The sequence below is a fragment of the Cercospora kikuchii genome (assembly GCF_019650295.1).
Source record: "Cercospora kikuchii DNA, contig_00002, whole genome shotgun sequence".
Lineage (NCBI taxonomy): Eukaryota > Fungi > Ascomycota > Dothideomycetes > Mycosphaerellales > Mycosphaerellaceae > Cercospora > Cercospora kikuchii.
The window spans coordinates 4,077,475-4,102,275 of record NW_025408583.1 but is presented as its reverse complement, the minus strand read 5'-3'; the positions used below and the strand labels follow the sequence as shown (position 1 = coordinate 4,102,275).

Sequence of the window (24,801 nt, the reverse complement as noted above, 5' to 3'; positions counted from 1 at the left end):
GATCTGATGCAGTTCAGCGCCATGGGGAGCAGGCCTTTCTCACCCATAACTAATAATCTGATATTTGCTCTGGCTTGTAACATTTTGCTCGCACTCGTAAACATGGTGTCTGACCATGCGGCGGCATATGTCATCTCTATACTGTAGATTCGACCTCTGTAGCGCCATGAATCATGCCTCCAGATGCTAATCGCAAATCCGTCCTCGCGCTTTAGGTAGCCAGGTTTCCCGCATCATTGAGTCATCAAGTCATCCATCACGTTCAGTCATACACCTCCGAAGTGGCGTCCACGTACGACCAGCTATGTCGCCTTGAGATGGGCCGCCCGTGCTGCAGCTGTTCTTTGCGCTCTTCGAAATCGTTGGCGGCTATCGTCGAGGCTTGACTGGCAGCGGCGGAATAAGACTCCTTCACATTCTGTCCCGCAACTTTGATATCCTTTAGTTTCTCAGCCCATTCGTCTACGCAGTCGAGTGCCTCTTCCGGGGACTCCCTATGTGAGAGGAGGAAGGCCTGGATCTCAGCAGGCGTGAACAAATTGGCTTCGACCTTGGATGCGAAAGTCTTTGCTAGCACGTCAATGTCTGGCTGCGAATCGACCACAGTCTCGCTGTCGTCAAACTCTTCATCGAGATCCGTGTAGATCTGCGTGAAAAGAATGTTTGCGACTTCCTGACTGGCATTTCCCATGAAAATCTTGTGATCGATGCGTCCAGGACGGACGAGAGCAGGATCCAGGCTGTTGGCTGAATTGGAGGTCATGATCAGTAGCCGACCTTCCGAAGCGCCTGCACCGTCGATAACGTTGAGGAGGCCAGAAAGAGTTACGCGTTTCTTCGGCGTCAGAAGATCACTGCTGGGCTTCACAATGTTCTCGCGTTCGACACCAGCAGAATCTACATCTTCCATGAGGACGACACACTGCGTTGGAAGCTCGGCGAACAGGGTAGCGAGTTTGCCGTCATCCATCTCAGTGCTCGTGAAAGAGAGGATGTAGAGGTCAAGACCGAAGTGGCCGGCGAGTGCTGTGCTGAATGAGGTCTTGCCCGTCCCAGGCGGTCCGTGGAGCAAGATACCTTTGCGCAAAGGGAGACCGCGCTGAGCATACCAATTGCTCGTCTCCGGTGCCAAATACTTCTCGACACTCGCAATGATGGCTTGCCTAGTCGCCACCTCCATTGCTACAGTATCGAGAGTCCGCACGGGGCGAGAGATTGGTTGATCCCAGACATCGTTGTCGCAGGAGTAACGCGATACACGATAGATGTAGGTGTATGACTCGTCCTTGTTGTCGTCTTGGATGTGCTCAAGAAAGTCTCGCAGGGGCCCGTTGTTACCGGTAAGAGACAGGCAAGAGATTTTCAGATCTGGTTTCACTGGCAAAGACCGACCTCTCCGGCCATAATCATCAGATTCGGCGGGCTTCTCAGCCACTTCTTGATCTTCGAAGCGAAGCCACCGGCCGTCGTATTTGAACCAAGAAGTCTGAGCACTGGAGATGTACTTGTACGGCGTTTCTGAGGAGCGTCCGTATGTGCCCTCCCGGACCAATGTCACGGAGCGGCCTTGAAGTGAGGAAGTCTGGTCAGCGATCCAGTCCTTGACGTGCTGACGAACGGTATCGCTGCCCTCAACCACAACCTCAGCGAAGAAGAACGACGTGACGTAGTTGATCGCGGTTTGCAGGCGTAGAGGTTTCCAGAGATAGAGGTATGATCCATATCCGAGGAAGGCAATTGGTACCAGTGTGGAAATGGCCTTGGCGAGGAACGGCGACCGGCGTTGCACTATGCGCAAGGCATTCTTGCAAACCTTCTCAGCATTGAGGTCGAAGATCTCTGCCGTCCCAGAGCGAAGGCCTGTGGCCACTTCGAACAAGGAGAGGGACAGGTGGATCGGCATCGGCGTCCACGGGGCAGGCATGGTGGCGACGGTGCTGCCGATGCCGTTCGACTCGGTGCTTGGTCACTTGTGCCAGTTGTTGGCCGTGGGATTAGTAATTTAGCGTGGAGTTGCGGTGACAATCGAGTGTCGAGAGGCTTGTAATGAGGTGCTTTCGGAATGCACAAGATGTTCCAGGCAATCACGCGGCCTCGGGAAGCTTGTGAAAGGCAGTAGTAAGAAGGTGGCTCGTAGTCGTTGAATGTGGGTCCGGATCAAGCAAAGGCAGGTGTTTGCCTTCAGTTGTGTTGCTATGCAGCATGCTGAGGAAGGGGAGAAAGAAGAAGGGATGTAGGCGAATATGGCAGATGGTTGAAAATAGGTTACCTGAGGCGAAGTCTGGCATACGAGCCTTATGCAGTACCGCAGGCAGGCGAGCGAGTGGGCATTGCGGCGTGGTGCTGCAGTGAGTCAGAAATAAACGGACGGTGTACACATGCGGTGATGTTCAGCTGGGCCCGCTGGGAGGTATCGCTGCCTGCCTGCCTGCGCCTTCGGTGAGCTGCTGCGCGTCGGCTGAACCGAAGGGCCGCCCACTGCGGGACGCCGGTCAATCCTGACTGTGAGGTGGCTCCATTGAACGGTTAGGAAAGCAATGCTGCCTGATGCTGCGAATGTCCTTCTTTTCGACAGAATGGTAGGTCGACAAATGCAATGAATGAGGACGAGAGCAGGATGGACAGAGATGCAAGAGTGGTTCCGCGCTCAACCGCCGAGACTTTGATCACCGCCATATCCTCTGTCAGCGCCGGAATCACACCAGGCCATGGAAAGCAACGACCGAACAGATCCTCGTAGACGCTTCGATGGAACTGTGCGCGATTCTGACTGTTGCTCGGCGATGGAGAGCACTGTTGTCTGCTCTGTTCCGCTCAGTTCCAAAGCGGCAGTAGCCGGCGCTAGTGCAGCTGGAAAGTGATATGGAAGGTACGAGAAATCGCTGGAGTTTCAGTGGAGGCAGGTGCGCATGGCCGAGCTCCAAACTATTTCTTCACAGCTACACGCACCTCGCCTTCTTCTCTGCAACTGAGATACCCCATTGTGCTTCACATTCCCCGCGCTCTTTGATCAAATCACCCTCCACACCACACACACACTTCGACTAGACTGTGAGTCTCTCGACGCCACCGTTGCTATAGGCGATCTGAGCCCGCGCTCGCAGCTCTTGCTGTTTGCTTCCACGAACATCCACTGACCACCACACAAGACATCCAGCGCACCTCCATCAGTCACATCACACCACCGCAATCATGTCGGGCGAGACGTTCGAGTTTCAGGCGGAGATCTCGCAGCTCCTGTCGCTCATCATCAACACCGTCTACAGCAACAAGGAGATCTTCCTGCGAGAACTCATCTCCAACGCTTCCGATGCACTCGACAAGATCCGCTACGAGGCTCTCTCAGATCCCTCAAAGCTCGACTCAGCGAAAGATCTGCGCATTGACATCATCCCCGACAAGGAGAACAAGACGCTGACCATCCGCGACACCGGTATCGGCATGACCAAGGCGGACCTCGTCAACAACCTTGGTACCATCGCCCGCTCTGGCACCAAGCAGTTCATGGAGGCCCTCTCAGCAGGTGCCGATGTGTCCATGATTGGCCAGTTCGGTGTTGGTTTCTACTCGGCATATCTCGTTGCCGACCGCGTGACTGTCACATCGAAGCACAACGACGATGAGCAGTACACCTGGGAGTCGAGCGCCGGTGGCACTTTCACCATCTCGCAAGACACCGAGGGCGAGCAGCTCGGCCGTGGTACCCAGATTGTTCTCCACCTCAAGGATGAGCAGACTGACTACCTTGGCGAGAGCAAGATCAAGGAGGTTGTCAAGAAGCACTCCGAATTCATTTCCTACCCCATCTACCTTCACGTGCTGAAGGAGACCGAGAAGGAGGTCCCAGACGAGGACGCCGAAGAGACAAAGGAGGAAGACTCTGACAACAAGCCAAAGGTCGAGGAGGTCGACGACGAGGAGGAAGAGAAGAAAGAGAAGAAGACCAAGAAGGTCAAGGAGAGCAAGATCGAGGAAGAGGAGCTCAACAAGACCAAGCCCATCTGGACTCGCAACCCACAAGACATCTCACAAGAGGAGTACGGTGCTTTCTACAAGTCGCTCTCCAACGACTGGGAAGACCACCTTGCCGTCAAGCACTTCTCCGTTGAGGGTCAGCTCGAATTCCGCGCCATCCTCTTCGTGCCAAAGCGCGCACCATTCGACCTCTTCGAGACTAAGAAGACCAAGAACAACATCAAGCTCTACGTCCGCCGTGTCTTCATCACCGACGATGCCACCGACCTCATTCCAGAGTGGCTCTCTTTCGTCAAGGGTGTCGTCGACTCTGAGGATCTCCCACTCAACCTGTCCCGTGAGACTCTCCAGCAAAACAAGATCATGAAGGTCATCAAGAAGAACATCGTCAAGAAGACTCTTGAGCTGTTCCAGGAGATCGCCGAGGACAAGGAGAACTTCGACAAGTTCTACACTGCCTTCAGCAAGAACATCAAGCTCGGTATCCACGAGGACAGCCAGAACCGCTCTGCTCTTGCTAAGCTCCTCCGCTACCAGTCTACCAAGTCTGGTGAGGAGACCACCTCCCTCCAGGACTACGTCACCCGTATGCCAGAGCACCAGAAGCAAATGTACTACATCACTGGCGAGACTATCAAGGCTGTTGAGAAGTCACCATTCCTTGATGCTCTCAAGGCCAAGAACTTCGAAGTGCTCTTCCTCGTTGACCCAATTGACGAGTACGCTTTCACTCAGCTCAAGGAGTTTGAGGGCAAGAAGCTCGTCGACATCACCAAGGACTTCGAGCTCGAGGAGACCGAGGACGAGAAGAAGAAGCGCGAGGAAGAGGAGAAGGAATTCGAGTCTCTTGCCAAGTCCCTCAAGAACGTCCTTGGTGACAAGGTCGAGAAGGTCGTTGTCAGCCACAAGCTCGTCGGTGCTCCTTGCGCCATCCGTACCGGCCAGTTCGGTTGGTCTGCCAACATGGAGCGCATCATGAAGGCCCAGGCTCTCCGTGACACCTCCATGTCCAGCTACATGAGCTCGAAGAAGACTTTCGAGATCTCGCCTGCCAACCCAATCATCAAGGAGTTGAAGAAGAAGGTTGAGACCGATGGCGAGAGCGACCGCACTGTCAAGAGCATCACCACTCTTCTCTACGAGACCTCGCTGCTTGTCTCTGGCTTCACTATCGATGAGCCAGCCGACTTCGCCGAGCGCATCCACAAGCTCGTGTCGCTCGGCCTCAATGTCGACGAGGATGTCGAGACCGAGGCAGAGGCTGCCGCACCAGCTCCTACCGAGGGCGCCACCGAGAGCGCCATGGAGGAGGTTGACTAGATGCATAGATTTGTGTACAGTCAATTGTAATGTGTCATGGATTCACGCGCGAATTGAAGAAGGCATAACGGCTTAGAGACAAAGATCAGGCAAAACGGCGTTTTTTTTCTGTGTCCTCTTTTGGGTGATGCACAAAAAGAGGCATTTGGCATGCATCATGGGGAATTTGAGTGACGACTTTTTCTGTATCAACAGTATTAGCAGTTCTGAAAACAGAGACTTGTTAATCTTCTGCTTGCTTTCACAACCTTTCCAATATCTCATATTCCCAAAGTGCTTGCTCTTATCATCATGCATACAACGTTCTATGTACTCGTGGACTCTTATAACTTCGCGCCTCTATCCTTCCTGATCTCAACACTATCCACTCTGACGCCCTCATCATCCTGCTCCTCCACGCTCAAATCTGGCATCTTCTTCGGCATGATACGTCTGGGCTCCGTGCCTTGTACCAAAGCATATTTATCAAAATTCGTAACCCCCTCGTGATCGCGAAGGAAGTCCTCATCAAGAACCAGTTTGCCATTGACATCTTTTGCAGGAGACCGAATTATAGCGAGAATGGCGTCGGAGAAGATCTCAGGTTTGCGTAAGGCGCTGCGAGCTTCGCGAGTGCGGTTCGCTTGTGTTGCGGCGGAGTCGATGGCTGCGGCTGGCCAGATACTGGTTATGGCCATGTTGGATTTTCCTTGTCGTTCGAAGTCGACGGCTAGACCCATTGTAAGGGTTGACATGCCGAATTTGCCCACTGTATTATTACAAAATTAGCTGGTTGCTATCTTTCGGCTTTTTTCAATCGAGGAAGGGGGATACTCACTCGCATAAGCTGTCTTTCCCTTCACGAAGCGTGAATAAATCGGTGGACTGACGACCACGATCCTTCTGTGTGCATTGTCTTTCCCATCGTTCCAGACTTTGAGGACTTCTTGTACTACGGCATATAAACCTTCGGGGTTGATCTTCTGCATTAATTGGAATCGCTTCAGGTCGGTTTTGTCGACTGAACTCCACCAGATTGCACCAGAGTTGTAGACCACGACATCGAGGCGTTGCTTCCAGGCGAAGGACTTGGTGATGAGGGTCTGGATTTGATCTGGGAAGCGGTTGTCGCAGGCGATTGCGAGGGATTCGTGGCCTAGTTTTGAGATCTCGCGGGCGACTGTGGTGATTGTGGAGTCGGAGGAGTTGGGGTCTGGAGGGAAGGGAGCGTTGGAGGAAGGCGAAGAGGTGGATTTGGCGGAGACGATTACTATGGTGGAAGAGTTAACCGCGCAGTCGGTAGCAATCTTTGGTCTTCTCTTACCAGCATATCCATTCTTTGCGAGGTCTATTGCGACTTGTCGTCCTATACCTCTAGAAGCGCCAATCACGAGAGCGACGGGTTGGTTTGAAGCCATGGCCTTGGAGCTGCTCTGCTGCTAGGACCTGTTTGTGATGCTGACAAGAGCTTGAATGATGATGAGTATGCAGACCTACTGTACGCTGGCAGAGAAAGTACTGAACTACTGTCGCAAGCACGTATATGTGTCTGTGAGCTGTAGAGTAATCATGCTTCTGTGAAGAGGTCCGAGGTAGCTGTGGTAGGAAGCGTGGAACGGGGGCTTCACTGATCAGTAATCCAGACCCCAGATTGCGTTCAAACTTTGGAGCAGGGCATTCAATTCATCGTCGCGCCTTCGACTCGTGCGTAAGGCATCGCAGTGGCAGGAGACCCATCCGAGCCAAATACTGCACCACTTCTGGTATTCCAACTAGCTCTTCGGCTTGCACTGAATGGCTATCGGTGACAATCATACAGTATATATGTACATTTGCAGAAATGGCGAGTCTTACTGTCTCGCTTCCTTGTCCATCTTGCCCCCGGTGAGCGACTCAGCAATTCTCCTGATTCTGTCCTTGTTGATACCGCTATATCCAGCCGCATCATCCATTGCTCTATCCGATGGGGCATTCTTCGCCCTCCTGAGCATATCCTGCACACGAGCTGGTCTCCCTTCTGCCCAAATGGACTTTCCTGTTCCCACACTATCCCACGCGCCCATGCTGGCACCAAATCCGACAGGCTTCTCGGGCGTACCAAAAGCCGCGTCGACTGCCTTGTCCAGCTGTTGCGGAGTGACGATGAAGTCACGCGCGTTCATGTAGAGCGAATGTAGGGCATCCATGCGTTCTTCCTGTCTTCGAAGGAGATCCGCTTCGAGATTTAGACGCTTCCTCTCGAGTCGTTCTTCGCGAGTAGGGTCAGGGATTGGTTTGTTAAAGAGAGCGTCTAGATCGAGGTTGTTGCTCGGCGCTGTCAAGCGTTCGTCTTCGCGTTCGGGCATGTTCAATTGTTTCATTCGTTCTGCTTGCTTGGCTCGCGATCGGGCTGCGACGCGCTGCTCCTCGCTTTGCTGGCGCGCCTTCAAGCTCTTCAGGCCTTCGCGCAGATTTTGCCGTCGAAGCTCGCTCATCTTGACTTTCCATTCTTCTCTGCTGCGAGGAGCGACTTTCTTTTCTCGCGCTGGCGGCTTCGTAGCAAGAGCGATCTGCTCGTCTGATGAAAGATCTTTCGGTGTTCCAGCGAAGACATTGCGAGGGACTGGCAGAACACCTTTCACTGGTGGGTTGTATGGCACGGTTTGCTGTGGTGGCTCAGGAATCTCCACGAAGCGAGGATGTTCAGGGCCGACGGCCAGCTGTCGAGTGGTGGTCGAAAATGATCGAGCGGTACATTGCGGGCACTTCCACGCTAATAGCGTCGATAATGAGCCCCGGGGCGGCATTGTGGATGACTGTATAGCGCAATGTGAGATGGCTGCTCGATGTGTCTCTGCGGACCCCCGAGCGAGCTTGAGGCTCAACTGAAATCTTGGCAGCGCGACCCTCTCAAAAAGTTTCGCTGCTGCAAAGTCCAGCCACTCTTTCCTTCCACCGCCTCACACGCAACAACTTACACCACCGCTTTTGCCCGCGACGCTTTGAGTAGACAGTCGCCATGGGTTCAGGAAAGAAGGAAGCCGCCCGCAAGGAGCGGCAGGGCAAGACCGGCGATGGCATGGCCAACGTCAAGACCAAGGGCGAGAACTTCTACCGTAGCGCGAAGCGGGTCAAGACGCTGAACATGTACAAGGAGGGCAAGGCTGTGCGCAACGCAAAAGGAGACATTGTGCAAGCTGCTTCGTATCAGAGCAAAGAAAAGCCCAGCGCGCGAGTCGAGCCGAACAGGAAATGGTTTACCAACACTCGAGTGATCTCTCAAGATGCGCTTGACAAGTTCCGCGGGGCGGTAGAGGCACAGAGTAAAGACCCATACAGCTACTTGCTGAAACAGAACAAGCTTCCAATGAGCTTGATCAACGACAACAAGGACAAAGAACGGAAAGACGGTCTCATACAACACAAGGCCAAGATCCGGATAGAGAGCGAAAAGTTCGGCGACACATTCGGGCCAAAGGCGCAGCGGAAACGACCTCGACTAGCAGTCTCGAATATCGAAGATCTTGCGAATGCATCGGGTAAAGACTTCAATACCTACGAACAACGTTTAGAGGAAGCCCGCTTGTTGTCAGGCGCAGGAGATGTGGAAGGTGATACCGGGTTCACTGGTGGCGAAGATTACAAGAACGGCGAGCTCACAACAGCAAAAGAACCCGTCTTCTCGAAAGGCCAGAGCAAACGAATATGGAACGAACTGTACAAGGTCATCGACAGCTCAGACGTGATCATCCATGTGATCGATTGTCGAGATCCAGAAGGCACTCGATGTCGCAGTGTGGAGAAATACATGAGAGAAGAAGCCCCACACAAGCACTTGGTGTTCCTCCTCAACAAGTGCGATCTGGTGCCAACTACAGTCGCGGTAAGTCTGATCATTTCTTCGTATCCAATTCTACACATGTTCGCCATTGCTCAAGTCAAGGTTTGCTTCCGCCACTCCAGGCAGTTCGATGAAGCAGACCTGTTACAGCGATGGCAGATTGAACCCCAGCTCCACCCGATCCTCTGCCGTTTTGGCATGATCACCTCGGAGCATTTGTGTCTTGTTTGAGTAGCGATCCGGATAGCTTCATGCTTCATTCCCGTGATGGACAGCTTAGTAACGGGACGTACATTCATTCGCCTCATCTGCGGAATTCCGAGCAATCGAAAAGTCGGATGAAACGTACTGACATCGCATTGCTAGGCCAAATGGGTAAAGATTCTCTCCCGCGAATACCCAACTCTTGCTTTCCACGCCAGCATGACAAACTCATTTGGCAAAGGCTCCTTGATTTCTCTACTCCGCCAATTTTCGTCGCTCCACAGCTCCCGCAAACAAATATCCGTAGGTTTCATCGGCTATCCCAACACAGGGAAATCTTCCATCATCAACACCCTGCGCAAGAAGAAAGTGTGCACCACAGCGCCCATCCCCGGAGAGACCAAGGTCTGGCAATACATCACTCTTATGAAGCGTATTTACCTCATCGATTGTCCCGGCATCGTGCCACCCAGTATTACCGACACACCCGAAGACATTCTCCTTCGAGGTGTTGTTCGCGTGGAAAATGTTGAGAACCCTGCACAATATATTCCTGCTGTGCTCGGCCGCTGCAAACGACATCATCTCGAACGAACATATCAAATCAAGAACTGGACCGAAGACTCTCAGCCCTTTGAAGAGAAATCCGAGAAGGAGCGTGTGACTGAATCGATTGAGTTCTTGGAAATGCTCGCGCGAAAAGGCGGGCGATTATTGAAAGGTGGTGAGGCTGATATGGATGGTGTGGCAAAGATGGTGTTGAACGATTTCTTGAGAGGGAAGATTCCTTGGTTCAGTGCGCCGCCCAAAGCAGAAGGTGAGGAGGCTTTGGAGAGCAAGAAGGAAGGTAGTAGGGATGAGAAGTTGGGAATCACGCATAAGAGGAAGTTGGGTGAGATGCAAGCGGAGCAGGAGGATGATGTGGACGAAGACGAGGAAGACGATGACTTCGAGGGCTTTGACGAGAAGGGGGAAGAAGATAAAAGTGAGGAAAGCGCCGGGGAAGGCGGTGCAACAATCCACGCTGGAGACAGTGACAGCGAGGGAGATGGAGAGTCTTCTACTTCATGACGAAAGTAATGATACCCCAAATGAAACAATAATAGCATGACCACGACGGTCTGCGGTTTCCGTCGAACTATGTCCCTGAAGCGTTCCATTTCTTGGCCCCTGACGTGTCTGTCTGTCTATCTATTCATCCTCGCAGCCCATCCATTCATGCTTCTCTTGACCCCTAGCGTCTTTCTCTGCTGCTGCAATGGTGCGCTCTTAGCGGCCATGCTGCTCATGGAAGTTGCATGAAATGTACTCGCAGGCTGGAAAGACTCAGAGTACCCGCCTGCGTTGCTCCCAGGTTCTCTTTTCGGCGCCGTCGCTGAAGATACCTCAGTATCATGATCCGGTTCAGGCTTCGCAGGTGAACTCGACAAGAAGACGTATTTCTCTTCTCTCTGCGCTGCATCATCTCCTCCGTTGATACTATCATTGTTCTCATAATTCTGCCGTTGTCGACCTCCAGCCATCTGCATTGAAGAAGCAGGCTTGCTGAACATTGGCGTCGAGCGTGGTTTGTGCGTTGGTAAGCCGCCTTGTTTGGCGGTCATGAATCCTGCTGCCGTTGGAGTTGTGCTGCGAGTGTTCGACATGTTCGAGATCTCACGTAATGGCTGAGATCTCACGCCTGTTGTTGTTGATGCCATCGATTTATCATAAGATATGTCAAATCCAGCATCGCCTTCCTCGACAGAGGCGTTTGACTTCTGTTTCTTCAAAGCCGCCGGGCCAGTGCCAGTGTTGTTGCTATTCGAAAAGAAGCTCGCGATACTGCCTTGGCCAGCGATCTGCCGTTTTCGACCCTTGGATACAGCTGCAGATGCTGATGCTGATGTTGAACTCTGGGTTTTGTCTTCCTGTTGCTTCTGCTCGGCTCGCTTGTCGACTTTCCGCAATTGTGCTTGTTCCATGAGTTCGTCATAGCGGGCAGCCACGCTGACAAAACCTTGCTGAACGGGCATCGTTGCCGTTGCAGTGGAGAATCCTTGCTGCACAGATGTCATTGTATGCGTTTGCGCCGTTGCGAAACCGGCATGAGAGAAGGATTGGCCAGGCTTCGCGCGGTTCCATTTTGAGAGCTCCTCGGCAGGCTCCTCGCCATTCAGGGGCCAGTAATTGTCTTCATCACGCTCCAATGTCTTTCCCACCTCAGCCAGCTTCGCATCGTCGGGACATACTTTCCTCAGCGTTATCGACAAACTCGTCAGTGCCGCTGTAGGCAGACTTGGGCCATGCTCTTCGAAGAAACTGCCCACACCTGAATGGGTGAGGAAAGAGGACATGTCTGTTGTCTCACGCTGGGTGTTCTTCACGGGGCAGCTCAAATACAGCAGAGCCTGCGCTCGTGTCATCCCAACGTAGAGTAAACGACGCTCTTCATCATTGTCGTCGGCACGTGAGTGTGGTATTGATCCATTGTAGCATGCAGGGATGAAGACCACAGGCCACTCTAAGCCTTTTGCAGCATGTATGGTCGAGATTGTGATCTGTTGCACCTTCTCGTTTTCCTCATCTGCTTTCTTCTCCGCAGATGCTGTCAAAGCGATGTTGTCAAGAAAGCTTGAAAGCAGATCTTGGTCTGTGTCCCATCGCTGTTCGATATCGTCAAGTACTGGCAAGCCGTCCAGCTCGACGACCTGAGCCATGCTTTCAGACTTGCTGATCTCCGCTGCTTGTGCCATGAGCTCTTCAACATTCGTCCAGCGTGCCTCGAAAGTCTCCTCCGCCTGGAACTTGTCCCTCAGATATGACTGCAGCTTGATCTTCTGCGAGATCAGATTGATCAAGTCCACCACTGATGGCGCTGCGTCTTTGTCGAGTGCCCACGACTCCACCTTTTTGCGACCACTGAGGATGACATCCACGAAACCTGAAAGTCCTTTCAGTGTCTTCTCCATGATCTTGGTTTCCGACTTATGCCGCCCTTGAGCAATGCCCAATATCAATGACCACAGAGACGTGGCTTTGCTTTGCGCTTCTACTCGCCATTTCTTGATGGTAGTCTCTCCGATATGTCGTGAAGGCACATTCAAGATTCGTTCCACCGCTTCGCTGTTATCAGGCTGGTGAATCACTCGGAGGTAGTCAACTACGAGTTTCACTTCGACGCGATCATAAAATCGTAAACCGCCTACCATGCGATAAGCAAGTCCAGCATTGCCCAGAGCCGTCTCTATAGCCCGTGAGAGCGCTGCTGATCGTAATAAGATGGCATAGTCGCTGAGATCCATCATGTTCCCAGAAAGACAACGGGTCCGTTTGATTTCTGACACCAACCAGTCCGCCTCCGCAGTGGCTGATGGCAGTTTTCGCAGCACTGGACGCAAGCCGAAGGTATGTGTTGCCTGCAACTTCTTCGGCGGGCGGCTTTCATCTTGCTCTATGACGTTCTGTGCAGCATGCAAGATGGCACCGGATGATCGGTAATTCTCTTCGAGATTGATGGTAAGCGTATCAGGCCATTGCTTCTTCATCCTTGACAGATTCTTGATCTCGGCAGCTCGAAAGCCATAGATGCTCTGATCAGGATCGCCAACGATCGTGATGATGTTATGTTTCTGCGCGAAGAGTGTCATCAGATCATATTGGATGTTGTTCGTGTCTTGAAACTCATCGATCAGGACGGCTTGCACGTTCGCCACGCATTGCGGATGGCTCTTGAGCAGGAATGAACATCGAAGCAGAATATCGTCGTAGTCGAGAAGATTCGAGGCTGCTAGTGTCGCCTCATATTCGTCGAACAGTCGCGTGAATTCTTGCTGATCAACACTTTTCGGCGCGTTCTTCGTCGGCTCGCCTTTGACTTTTCGAGACGAGATTCGACCGAGAGCTGGACCGGGCTCAATTGAGAGCCCAAGTTGCTTGATGAGCCGCTTCAAGATCGCCTTTGTGTCCGAGGTATCCGCGATTCCAAAGTCTTTCGGCAGACCAATGTGTTGTCCGTAAGCCTTGAGATATCTCAACGCCACCGAATGGAAAGTGCCCAGTTTGAGCTGTTTCGCCAACTCTGGTCCGACAAAGCTCGTGATCCGTTCTTTCATCTCATTTGCCGCTTTCACGGTGAATGTGCAGACGATGATGTTCCATGGCTGCAATCCGCGATGCGCGATCAGGTACGCGACGCGTGCTGTGAGTGTCTTCGTCTTGCCCGAGCCCGGAGGTGCCAGCACCTGCAACACGTGGCTATCGGAGGCCACGGCATCCTTCTGCGCAGGATTCAGGCCCTGCAGAATGTTGTCCATGACATGGCGTGTCGTGTTGTGGGAGAGATGTTGTTGATGCTCGAGGCGTGGAAATCGCGACACCATCGCGGTGACACGTGATGTCTTCGGCTCGAGCTTCGCACCATCAGCCCTACTCCATACTCATGATCCTCTGAAGACTGCCAGATTGGACGGTATAGGGCTGTACGCATGTCAGCGCATCGATGGGGCCACTACTGATGCGCCAGCAATTTGGAGCTTTTGTCGGTCAAGTGCATTGCTCGCTCACTGTCTCCACGACTCTTCGCTGTGGACCGTTTGGGGGCGGCAATCGGACGCGAAGAGAGATGGCCCCACCCGGCTCAGCCTCAGGTTCATGCAGGCACGCACCGCCAGTTTGTCCATCTCACTCACTGACGCCCATCGACTCCGCGCACACGGCTATCGGTGTGACACCAAGGCTTCGCCTACCCTGTGCGGCCTGGCTATTGCATACTGCGCGGACCGGTCAAGCTGGTCACCACAGCTTCCGTCGCACCCATGCTGTAGCACGAACAGGATGCCTGCCGGGCATGCAGCCAGCAGCGTCTTCAGAATGTACAAGATGAAGACAATCCTACATGATGCTTCTTCGCAAGAGACACCACCTTCCCACCTTCCTCCTTCAGTATTCGCCCAGCAAGCCCGGCAGTCAGCGTAGGAACCTTCAGCGTGGAGCTTCAAGCCACTATCACACTATCGCTGCAGCTGCCAGCCCACACTCGCCGGTCAGCCTCGGCGCCATTTCTGGCCGACTTCAATGATTGTGTTCAACGTGCTGTCTCATCACTAGACCGAGCAGCAATTTCAGAGATAGCCTGACGACGGTCAGCAACGAGTAGCCACGTGGGCAGGCACTAGTTGTGTCAACACGGCTACTCTGGACACCAAGCGAACCGTTTCCGGCCAGTGGAAACACTATACGGGAGGGTCTTGTCAACAAGAAGATATCAAGATCTAGTGAGAATTAAAGGCGTGTTGCGCCCAAGGACGACTCCTTGATGGCTCCGTTACTTTCGAGTGCTCCCGCTGCAATGCCCACTGCTTCGTACGGCGTGCCAGAGACATGGGAATCGACACTCCTACGGGTAGATTCACCCTTCAGCAACAGCTCGGTGCTCTTTACAGATTCCGATGCGAATAGTGGACGCGAGTACCTCACACCTGGCAGTTCTTACGTCGCATCAAGCGCATCGCCCGAAGCTTGTGTCCCTGTAAGGCCGCGAAAGTCGGTTGTCACAGCCCTACAGACAGCAAGCGAGCCCACTACGAAAACCACTGCCTTACGATTCTTCGTGGTCGACGATCCGAAAAAGCTCAAAGACAAGACTCAGCTCAAGGCCAATCGCCAACATGTTATGCATGATTACCTTGATAAGGAGCGTCAGAAGCCGATGAGCAAAGACATCCGTATTACAAAGTCCGGAACCTCTAGAAAACGGAAGCGCTCGAGTGTGGCTACAGCAGTGACGACCGATATTGCCGCACCAAGCAACGCCATTTCCCAGCGCCAAGGTGTTTCATCTGCACATCGCACAGGCTCAGTACGCAATTCGTGCTCAAGTGATCAAGCACTGCAGTCAATAGAGAGCAATATCGTTGTCGCCCGAGCCCGGCAAATGCCGTCGACTCAGCAAGACCTGGTGCCAAAACCGATCAGGTTCGCCGACGACATAGCACCCCTCATCCGAGGGATCGCAGGTGGCTTCAATAATTCACGGTACTTGCGAACATCGATGGAGAAGATCCCTGGGCCCAATTCGTACATTGGCAGCAACATACAACCATTTGCATGCTGGCCAACGCTGAACGATCCTTCGCTGAATGTAGAACAACTCAAGTGGAGTTGCAGTCGCAAATTTGGGACTCGCGGAATCAGTCTACACTGGGTGCCAACGTTACTCAAATCGCGACATGCATTCTTGAGCACTATTTGCATTTCGGCTTCACATGACGATATAATGATGAGAGGCCAACAAGCGCCGCACGAGCGTCTACCATATGGATCTACAGCAAGGCTGAAGGTCAGATCGGAGGTCCTGGCTCTTATCAACCAGGCCCTAGCAGATCCTGAAACGCAAAGCACAGATGGCACGATCATTGCCATTCTGCAGGTTCTGAACAGCGAGATCATGGGTTGTGACGATCAGATCATGCAGATACATCAGAATGGTTTGCACGATCTTGTTAGTCAGCGAGGAGGGCTAAGTCATTTGGGCCTCGATGGTCAGCTGGCGAGCATTATCACCATTACGATGTACGTGATTGGTGCACTTCGGGAAACCCAACCACGGATTGAGTATGTGAAACATGCAAGCCTACCGCGGACTTCAGTACCTCACGCATCCGGGCAAATACCAGAGTCCCCCTTGTACACTCGGCCGACGGGCTACGAAAGCGTCAAGCGGGCGATACAAGAATCAAGCCCGACATTTGAGGTGCTGCAGCTCCTCCGCCGCCTGACGCATGCTTTTGTCCGGGAGACTACGAGGTTGGTGCCTGACTCCGGATCCAGTACAGAAATCGACAGCGCGCACTCTCTGCGAGAAAGGATCTTCGCGCTCCCTTCGTCCAACAAGATTGCCAAATCTTTCGGTTCGGCGCACGCGCGCTCGCAATACGAGTCGCTACGTCTTACCGCTCTTGTGTACTCTCACGCCTTGGCATCGAGGCTTCCTTTCTCTGCTGCATCGGCTCAACTTAGTCGTGTCTACAATGGGAACACGGGAAGCTGTAATCTCAACTCTGATCACTTACACAACGAGGACATTGGAAGCCTAAGCTGGCACACTCTCATCCAAAGAGCTCTTGTCGCATCGAACCTAAGCGACTGCTGGGGCCACATGGCAGGAGTTCTATTCTTCATCACACTGATTGCTGGCGCTTGTGCGAATCCTGATTCGGTGGGTGTCAATACTCAGGGAGAGCCCGGTGGCGAGGAAGACGAGAGTCGTAAATGGCTGGCTGCGGTCACCATACGATGTAGCATTGTGCTGAGTTTTGAACATGGTGGGGTGGTCTTGGACACTTTGAAAAGACTTGTCGGTATTCAGCAGGTCTTGGGAAGAGCCATCGGAAAGCCTGGTCTTGTCGAATGCCGTGCAGTGCAATCGAATGCTGCCATGGAGCTCGATCGGAGGCTGTATGGCCCAGCGGAGCCGCCGAGAGTGCAGCAGACGTTTGCAGACTTTGCGATGGATTTTATGAAAGCTGCTGAGTAAGTGCGTCGGCCGACAGTGCCATACCCTTGTTAGGTAGTAGATTCCTGTTATGAAAAGCCTCATCTCGTGGCACAGATGCTTTATGGAACACTCCAATTGCACCTACCTGTGAAGAATCTCAATTTAGGCTTGGATCGAGAGGCCACAACCAAACCCGAGACTCTTCAAATACAGCTTTTCTTTGCGCCAGATCTCAGCACTTCAAAGTCGACAATACTGATATTGAACATATCCGTCGGTCTCGCCTTGCCATCTCACTGGCGTATTGGAGCATCCCCCTTGGGGGCAACGGGGACATCAAATCCGCTTGGAAGTGGTTGTGAGCGGACAGCGTGTACTCCTCGGCACAAGCACGATTAGGTGAACAATAAGTGAGCAAGATTAGGTGAACGGCAAGCAAGCAAATTCCGCTGAGCAACAAGGTGTACCATCCCAGGGTTCATTGACCGCTGCTTTGTACCCAGGTCATGCCAGGTGTGCCTTGAGCCTAGTGTGCCCATGCCAGGTCCGATGTGTCTCGACATGAAATAAAGCTCAACTGGTGGATCTCCTAAAAGACCAAGTGCTTTCCACTTTCCCTTGCCGAATGCCCTCTGGCAGCAACAACATCGCCCAACATGACCGAAGAAATCATCTCTTCTGATTATCTGGTGATCGGAGCCGGAGCTATGGGAATGGCTTTTGTGGACACCATGCTCACGGACTCCAAAGCCACCATTACCATCGTGGATCGATACCATCAGCCTGGCGGACACTGGACTACAGCTTACCCCTTTGTTCGACTGCATCAGCCCTCAAACTTCTATGGTGTGAATTCGAGGGCCCTTGGCATGGACACGATTGACAAGGAAGGTTGGAATGAAGGACTGTTCGAACTCGCATCTGCCAGCGAACTTTGCGCATATTTTGACCAGGTTATGCACCAGACTTTCTTGCCCTCGGGTAGGGTGGCATACTATCCAAAGTGTGAATATACTGGGAATGGCAGGTTCAGATCCATGGTCACCGGCAAGACATATCGAACGACCGAGTCGACTTGCATTGTCGATGCGACATATATGAAGGTTAAGGTTCCGTCGATGGGACCACCAGATTACGGAATTGGCGAGGGAGTCAAGCTTGTGACACCCAATACCATGCCATTGGAGTCCAGGCCTTACTCCAACTACACGGTTGTTGGAGCAGGCAAAACGGGCATCGATGCATGCCTCTGGCTACTTGGGATCGGTATTCAGCCCTCGGCCATTTCATGGATCATGCCTCGTGACCAGTGGCTCGTTGACCGCCGCTTCCATCAGGCGGGGGACATTTTCGCAGAGTGGCGTCATGCAATCATCCCCAACCAAGCCAAAGCCATCCACGCCGCAACGACTGCCGATGACCTACTTCAGCAACTTTCGGAAGCTGGCCAGCTGATGCGCTTATCAGAGAATGTTTGGCCAACCATGTTCCGTTGCGCAACCGTCTCGCGGAAGGAATTCGAGGCTCTCAAGCAGATCGAAAATGTTATTCGATTAGGCCGAGTGCTCCAGATTGATCAGACTAAAGTGACACTAGAGCGTGGCTCCTACGCCCCAGACAGAGACACACTTTGGATCGATTGTACTGCCGACGGACTCGCAAAAGTGGACGCAGTGCCCGTTTTCCAGAAGAACTTGATAATTCTCCAGTCAGTCCGGTATTGTCAGCAAGTATTCAGCGCTGCGTTCATCGCACATCTTGAAGCAACATACCCAGACACTCAGACGAAGAACTACCTCTCCCGTCCGATCCCCCATCCTAATCATGGCATTGACTGGATCGCAGTATCGCTCTTGAATTCTCAGAACACCATGCGGTTGAGCGAATATCCCGAGACGCTCAAATGGCTGGCAAACTCCCGCTTGGACTGGTTCAGACATATGGCTTCGCCGTTGCCCAAGATTCCCGAAGAGAGGAAGGCGGTTTTGGAGAGGATGAAAGAAGTGCGGATGAAGAACTGCAGTAAGCTTGAATCGCTGATTGATACAATGAGACCGGAGGATGCCGCCAGAGTCAGGAAACAGGTGTATCATAATCCAGCCGCGCCTCAACAAGCCAGCATGCTTTGAGCAGTTTGTCCATCGACCATAGAGGTCCGCAAACAAAGGTTGATGTATTAGACTTATACAACACTGCTCAGTATTATTCAACCTACTCTGAGAACATATGTATTTTGTGCTTCCAGAGATGGCTTACTTCCAGACTTTCACGTGGATTATGCCCACACGTTGTCGCATCGCATAGAGAACAGAGGGTGCATACGGAATAATGCCAGCAATGCAATATTTTGGCCTCGTCGTAGAATGGCTGGCAGGAAATCGCCTCTCTTGAGTGTCTCATATCATTCCTGTCTTCTGCATCACGCGGCCGATAATTTGTTCTGGAGGTCTCCATCGCGGCAATGTTTGTTATTTGGAAGGCAAACCTTGTGTTCGCACCAATGGAGGACTTGCCCAGACTCCATACTCAATGGCGACCACCACCCACGTCACTGACGAACCAGGGTAGCTCGCCGAGCTCATTATAAACGGAGCTCTGGCCGCATACCAACAGTACATAGTGTTCTTCAGCAATCCTTCGAGGTCCCACAAAAGCATACCATACAACAAGATATTGCTACAACATGGCTACCGTCCGCACACTTCAACCCCTGCTCCGCAGCGCTCCCCGCCTCGCAACCCGCAGCACAGTCCAAACCCACCAAGTCCGCTACCTCAACAAATCCACCTCCCCATCCCTCTATGCGGCCCACGCAACCGTCACGGGCGCCCGCAATGGTAAAGTCACAGCTGAGAATCTCCAACTCCAACTCGGCCAGCCCAAAGACCTCGGCGGTAAAGGCGGAGCCACAAATCCAGAAGAGCTCTTCGCTGCAGGCTATGGAGCATGTTTCCAATCTGCTATGAACGCTGTCGCTCCAACGATGGGAATCAAATTCCCGAGCGATAGTGTGGTCGATACGACTGTGCATCTGATTGGGAGTATGAAGGAGTTGGATTTGGGGATTCGAGTGGATATGAAGGTTAAGGTCAAGGGCATTAGCAAAGAGGAGGTGGAGAAGTTGGTGGAGAAGACGAAGGGTGTTTGTCCTTATTCGAGGGCTACAGAGGGGAATGTTGTGACGAATGTGGAGGTTGTGGTGGAGTAGATGGTCTTACTTTGCGCGTAGTCGTCATGGCGATCTCGGCCTGTGGCATATACGACATTTGACATAAGAAAAATTGCCAGGACACTGGATATGAAATTCTAGAGCATTATGGCTGTTCAAGTCACTCTCTTATGCGTAGTCGCCATGCATGTAAAACGCCGGTGCCTTCTACTCCCGGCTATGGACCCAGGCCTTGTCAGGACGGACCTCCTGAACGACCAGCTCTGGCTTTCCGATGCTCAACTTCTGATCGCCATGCAAGTCCAGTGTAGCTCGAGCCATATACTTGGGCAGAGGATCTTTCCCGGCGAGATCCTCTCTCAAGTCGGCACCAATATCTGCGTTTCTGGCAATGCGTGCCACGCTGGAGAAGTCTGCTGTGAACGACGCGCCGACGCTCAACATTGCCCAGAGTCCACAGATGATATTCAGCAAGCTGACAGCTAAGGCAATGCCATACGGTATCCAGAGTTTGTATGCATCGTATGTGTAGATGTTGCCGTGCACATGGAATGTAACATTCTGGGGTGGAGGTGCGAAGGGGGAGGAATGATTGTATCTGCATCTTGTAAGTCAGAGGAACCTACCTACCTGTGCACGAAAAGACACTTACAACAAAGCTTCGGAACTTGCCATTGAGATGGTCACATTGAAAAACAGCTCTTCCAGCATTTCCTCCAAAGGCTTCCGTGATTCTGGCTCGGTTCGAGCTGGAGCATACAGGCTAACTGCATCATCGAAGGCTGCCCCAGAAGTAGCGTTGCTGATGTTTGCTGCTGATGGCTGCCACAGAGCGAGTTTCGAGAGTTCGATGCTCTCGATCAGGGAAGTGGAAAAGACTTCCGTCGAATAAGGGCCGCCAGAGAATTGAGCGGTACCAAGATGACCCGAATGATACTGATAAGCCCCAACAAGGAGAGACATGAAGGCTTGATAGATTGCCAGATAGGAGTTAGCCCGCATTGGCACCGGACTGCGGGATTGTGATGTGCACCAAGTCTGGCAGGTGTCCAGCAATAGAGTTTCATTGCCATCCACTTCAAACCTGAAGACACTTGTAGAAGGCACAAGTGAAGCTTCTTCGATGCTGGAGATGTGGATTCGTTGTGCCTGGTTCGAATACGAGAAATCCAGCGTGTATTTGGCAGCTGCCAGCTGACACCTGAGAAAGACAGCATCCTCCATGTACCATTTGAACAACAACAGGTAATTGTCGAGGTATGTCTTGCTGAGGTTGCGCCAAGTAAAGCTGTCCTCAGCTTCACTGCCCCATTTCTGTCCCGGCTCTAGCGGATTCCATTGCGGCGCTGTGTTGTTCTTGGTGTCCCAGAAAGAGTATTTGTCAGGAACCGTGTAATTACTAGCTCGCGGGACCACGCCAAAAAAGCTGTCGAGTCCGTTGTAGGACGTTCGACCATTTAGGAAGTCCTGAACATTCATTTTATATGTCTGGTTCTCGTCCGGCTGGGGAAAGGGCACACTGTAACTATGACCCTCGATGCCAACATTATACTTCATCCAGGACATATATGCGAACATTGCCCTGGTCAGATAGGATCCAGAGTTTGGACTAAAGTTGAACTCGTCTCCAGTTTCCAAGATCGCCTGGCTGATATTGTTTTCCACAGCTTTCCTTGCACTGCTATCAAGCGGCGCGCATGACAGCCTGGGCAATTCTAGAACCGATGTCCAAGAAGCATTTGTGCCCGGCGGGGTGATCGGAAGAATCTCGCCACCAGCAGCGACTGCCCGGATTATGCGCTGTGTGTTCTCGCTGGGGCTTCTATATTGCAAACCGCTGGTCGTGTTGGGATTCAGCCCGTTCTTTGGTGTTGGACTCCAGAATGCGAGACTGTCGAAAGCGAGTTGTGGGACATGTACAGATTGGAAAGGGTTCGGTTGGATCTCATCGAAGCTGATTGAAAGAGCAGCTGGCGAAAATATGGCGGCTAGTGGAAGTAACCTGTGGACTGCGTCAACGCTCAAACCTTCTTGTCCAAAATTGAGAAACTCATACCATGCAGTGATTGCCATCAACGTGAGACACGGGTGTCTCCAATAAGTCGTCACGCAGAAAAGTGAACGAATGTCGTCCAGCGAGGAGAACCACCTATCCAGCTTTTCCAGAGTGAAAGTGCCGTTCACCAAAGTGCAATAGAAGAGCTGCATATATGCGACTGTCGCACAAAGCACCAGACTGGCCTTGAACACGAAGGCGAAAGCCGTGCCACCGACAGAGATAAGCTGTTGCCGTGACGTTTTCCAGCCGGCTATGAGCAAAGGCTCTGCCGAAACCTGGGACTTGTGGAGGCTCTGATAGAAGGCATGGTGTCCGAACCCTAAGCAAATGCCAAATAGCAGTGACCCCAATAGTAGGGCGAAGGTGGACCAGTGTGTCCTGCGATGATAAGGGCCGGTATGCTGCATGATGGTTGGCAACAGAGAAAAGGAAAGAACGAGATTGCTGCAGTCCAGCTGCGGCGAGACAAACTAGCAAGTGCAAATGCAGAAGTGAGAAATGGAAGCTGAATGCATTGTTGGAGAATATTGCTCTGCTCTGAAGTATTTGGACCTGTCTTCCTTGCAAGGTCTGGCGCTTAGAGTCGACTGCGCCGTACAGCAGCGGCTCGTTTGCTGTGCCGCATGCACAAAGTCCTTGAATCCTCTAACATTAGCTACATTATTCCACTTGGCGACCCACGCAAATCTGCGACTCAGCCTATCTGCCATGTCCTCTAGAGGCGAAGAGCTGTCAATAGACTGAGATGGTGCAGTCACGTAGTGTGGAGCATGTCGGCTAAGCGATGCATCCCAGGTGAGCATTCGGTGCCGTCCTTGACGCGATAGTGGACTGGACGGTAGTGTCAAGTAGTAGAACTATCCGACTGCGACGGAAGAGGGTTGTGGGTGTGGTCAAAGATGAGGTGAGTGTGGAAACGAAGTGTAGGAACATCGAGGCTTTCGTTTTCGTCCCACAAATTTTCAACCTCAGAGCAAAGAAGATCACGTGACATGTTATGCTCAATACAGGGAACGGCAAGGAAAGCGGCGAAGAAATGATTCATTGCTGTGTATTCGCAGTATCTAGCTGGCACATTCCGGGGCCTTCGAGGCTTGGAATCCATTTTGTGAACCCACGCTATGCAATAACACAAGAAGAAATGAGAACCTCGGCGAAACCCATGCTATGCAATTTTGCAACCTGACCAAGCAGGATGACCATGTATTTCTAAACCCAGCCGACGCTATGCAAGAAAGAAAATATCGTGTCGTCGTCACTTAGCGCCTGCTAACATTCCCGCTGATCAATACAATTCCGTGACGGTGTGTCGAAAGCGTCGTGAAAGTCGAACCTGGCCACTGCCTAGATACGACCGACGTTCTGAAGGTGTCGACGGACATGAGCGTGACGAAGAGAACGCTTGCGGTACGCAGCGATTTGCTCGCATGTGGTTCCCGCAGCGACCGCTCGCCACACAGTCTCACCTCCAACGTTGACACCGAATTGGTTTGCGTGAGAGGCATCGCAGACGATGCCGTTGCCAGAGGACGAGCCTTCGGTAGGAGCAGGAGTGCTGCCCGTACCGATCGGGGCGTAAGCAGACGCGGTGCCTGCAGCTGGAGCGTTGACTCCAGCACCACTTGATAGAGAGAGCGTTGGGTAGCTGATGGGTGCCGACTCAGCTTCTGGAGAGGCCGTGGGAGGGGCGTCTGCTGATGCTGTGGCAGATGTTGCGACAGATGTCACGGCGGATGTTGTGACGGGTGCAGAGTACTGGCCGTTGTTGTAACTGCTCGGAGCACTTCCATAACCTGCGGCGGAAGTGGCCTGGGCAGCACTAGAAGCAGGTGCGCTCGCGCCGGAGCCACTGCCACCAGCCGGAGCTGTGTATGCAGCGCCGTTATCACTGGCTTCAGATTTGTATCCCTTGACGTTCTTCGTCATAGCGGCCGCGGATGCTTCGCAGGATGGTCCAGTGGCTGCGGATGGCTTAGCGCCCTCTCCCTTGATGATGTACTGGCCCGGAAATGGAATCATCTGGTCAGAAGTCTCAACGCTGGAGCAATCTGACGGCGGAAGGTTGATGATGTAGTGCTCGGGAAGTGAGTCGTAAACATCATGGTTGTCAGAGCCACCAGTGACCGTGATTGGGGCGCAATTCTGGTAGATTTCGCGGTTGCCGATCTTATTGTACCAGGTCCAAGCTAACGCGAACTCGCCATTTGGGAACCCCTCAGGGATCTTGAAAGTGAAGGGGTGCGAGCCATCATTACCAGCACCTGAAGTGGGGCATCCACCCTCATAGACCTGGATGAGCTTGAAGATAGACTCCTTTGTTGGGTTCTTGTCGAGCGAGACCGCCAGCTGACAGGTACCACCGCCATGAGAAGCGCTGCCGTTGAATGAAAGCAGTTGCTCCTCGCCGACCTTCATCATGTTCTGCTCGGTAACGTTGTAGACCCCGTTGCTTATCTGGCAAGGGTAGTTGCTCCTGTCAGACTCGAGTGGGGAAGTTGTCACGGCGTCCGCGTTGAATGGAACGGGGTGCGCCATCTTCATGTGCGCGGATACTTGGCCGAGAAGAGCTAGCACCGCAACGGTGGAAGAGAGTGCGTTGGTGAACATCTTGTTCGTTGCTGCTGTCGATTTCGTGTTTCGAGCCTGTTTTGGTTGTGTGCTTGCAGATCTAGACCAGCTAGAAATGCACGCAGTTGCTGTTGAGCTGTAGGTAGCTTGTGGAAGCCGGTGTGTGTTTGCAAGAGAGTGTGTTGAGACTGTCTGTGCAGACGAGTTGTGAGTTGATTCGAGTTTGAATG

At 52.6% G+C, this 24,801-nt stretch overlaps 11 protein-coding genes across 11 annotated transcripts; 5 read left to right on the top strand and 6 right to left on the bottom strand.

Moving 5' to 3' along the window:
* Positions 1-262: 262 nt before the first annotated feature.
* CKM354_000383100 (uncharacterized protein) lies at positions 263-1,924 on the bottom strand (the record flags this gene model as incomplete). The annotated part of the gene is made up of 1 exon (XM_044799048.1): positions 263-1,924. The coding sequence occupies one exon, from the start codon at positions 1,922-1,924 to the stop codon at positions 263-265; it is 1,662 nt and encodes a 553-aa protein (XP_044654983.1).
* Positions 1,925-3,192: 1,268 nt separating this feature from the next.
* CKM354_000383000 (uncharacterized protein) lies at positions 3,193-5,295 on the top strand (the record flags this gene model as incomplete). The annotated part of the gene is made up of 1 exon (XM_044799047.1): positions 3,193-5,295. The coding sequence occupies one exon, from the start codon at positions 3,193-3,195 to the stop codon at positions 5,293-5,295; it is 2,103 nt and encodes a 700-aa protein (XP_044654982.1).
* A 323-nt stretch (positions 5,296-5,618) lies between these two features.
* CKM354_000382900 (uncharacterized protein) lies at positions 5,619-6,692 on the bottom strand (the record flags this gene model as incomplete). The annotated part of the gene is made up of 3 exons (XM_044799046.1): positions 5,619-6,043; positions 6,113-6,544; positions 6,599-6,692. The coding sequence occupies 3 exons, from the start codon at positions 6,690-6,692 to the stop codon at positions 5,619-5,621; spliced, it is 951 nt and encodes a 316-aa protein (XP_044654981.1).
* Positions 6,693-7,124: 432 nt separating this feature from the next.
* On the bottom strand, positions 7,125-8,060 carry CKM354_000382800 (uncharacterized protein; the record flags this gene model as incomplete). The annotated part of the gene is made up of 1 exon (XM_044799045.1): positions 7,125-8,060. One exon carries the CDS (start codon positions 8,058-8,060, stop codon positions 7,125-7,127), a length of 936 nt encoding a protein of 311 aa, XP_044654980.1.
* A 212-nt stretch (positions 8,061-8,272) lies between these two features.
* On the top strand, positions 8,273-10,369 carry CKM354_000382700 (uncharacterized protein; the record flags this gene model as incomplete). The annotated part of the gene is made up of 2 exons (XM_044799044.1): positions 8,273-9,136; positions 9,461-10,369. The coding sequence occupies 2 exons, from the start codon at positions 8,273-8,275 to the stop codon at positions 10,367-10,369; spliced, it is 1,773 nt and encodes a 590-aa protein (XP_044654979.1).
* Positions 10,370-10,485: 116 nt separating this feature from the next.
* On the bottom strand, positions 10,486-13,593 carry CKM354_000382600 (uncharacterized protein; the record flags this gene model as incomplete). The annotated part of the gene is made up of 1 exon (XM_044799043.1): positions 10,486-13,593. One exon carries the CDS (start codon positions 13,591-13,593, stop codon positions 10,486-10,488), a length of 3,108 nt encoding a protein of 1,035 aa, XP_044654978.1.
* A 1,001-nt stretch (positions 13,594-14,594) lies between these two features.
* CKM354_000382500 (uncharacterized protein) lies at positions 14,595-16,814 on the top strand (the record flags this gene model as incomplete). Its single annotated transcript, XM_044799042.1, has 1 exon — positions 14,595-16,814. One exon carries the CDS (start codon positions 14,595-14,597, stop codon positions 16,812-16,814), a length of 2,220 nt encoding a protein of 739 aa, XP_044654977.1.
* Positions 16,815-17,431: 617 nt separating this feature from the next.
* CKM354_000382400 (uncharacterized protein) lies at positions 17,432-18,904 on the top strand (the record flags this gene model as incomplete). Its single annotated transcript, XM_044799041.1, has 1 exon — positions 17,432-18,904. One exon carries the CDS (start codon positions 17,432-17,434, stop codon positions 18,902-18,904), a length of 1,473 nt encoding a protein of 490 aa, XP_044654976.1.
* A 554-nt stretch (positions 18,905-19,458) lies between these two features.
* On the top strand, positions 19,459-19,983 carry CKM354_000382300 (uncharacterized protein; the record flags this gene model as incomplete). Its single annotated transcript, XM_044799040.1, has 1 exon — positions 19,459-19,983. One exon carries the CDS (start codon positions 19,459-19,461, stop codon positions 19,981-19,983), a length of 525 nt encoding a protein of 174 aa, XP_044654975.1.
* Positions 19,984-20,151: 168 nt separating this feature from the next.
* On the bottom strand, positions 20,152-22,410 carry CKM354_000382200 (uncharacterized protein; the record flags this gene model as incomplete). The annotated part of the gene is made up of 3 exons (XM_044799039.1): positions 20,152-20,542; positions 20,597-21,946; positions 22,001-22,410. The coding sequence occupies 3 exons, from the start codon at positions 22,408-22,410 to the stop codon at positions 20,152-20,154; spliced, it is 2,151 nt and encodes a 716-aa protein (XP_044654974.1).
* A 937-nt stretch (positions 22,411-23,347) lies between these two features.
* On the bottom strand, positions 23,348-24,610 carry CKM354_000382100 (uncharacterized protein; the record flags this gene model as incomplete). The annotated part of the gene is made up of 1 exon (XM_044799038.1): positions 23,348-24,610. One exon carries the CDS (start codon positions 24,608-24,610, stop codon positions 23,348-23,350), a length of 1,263 nt encoding a protein of 420 aa, XP_044654973.1.
* Positions 24,611-24,801: the final 191 nt, after the last annotated feature.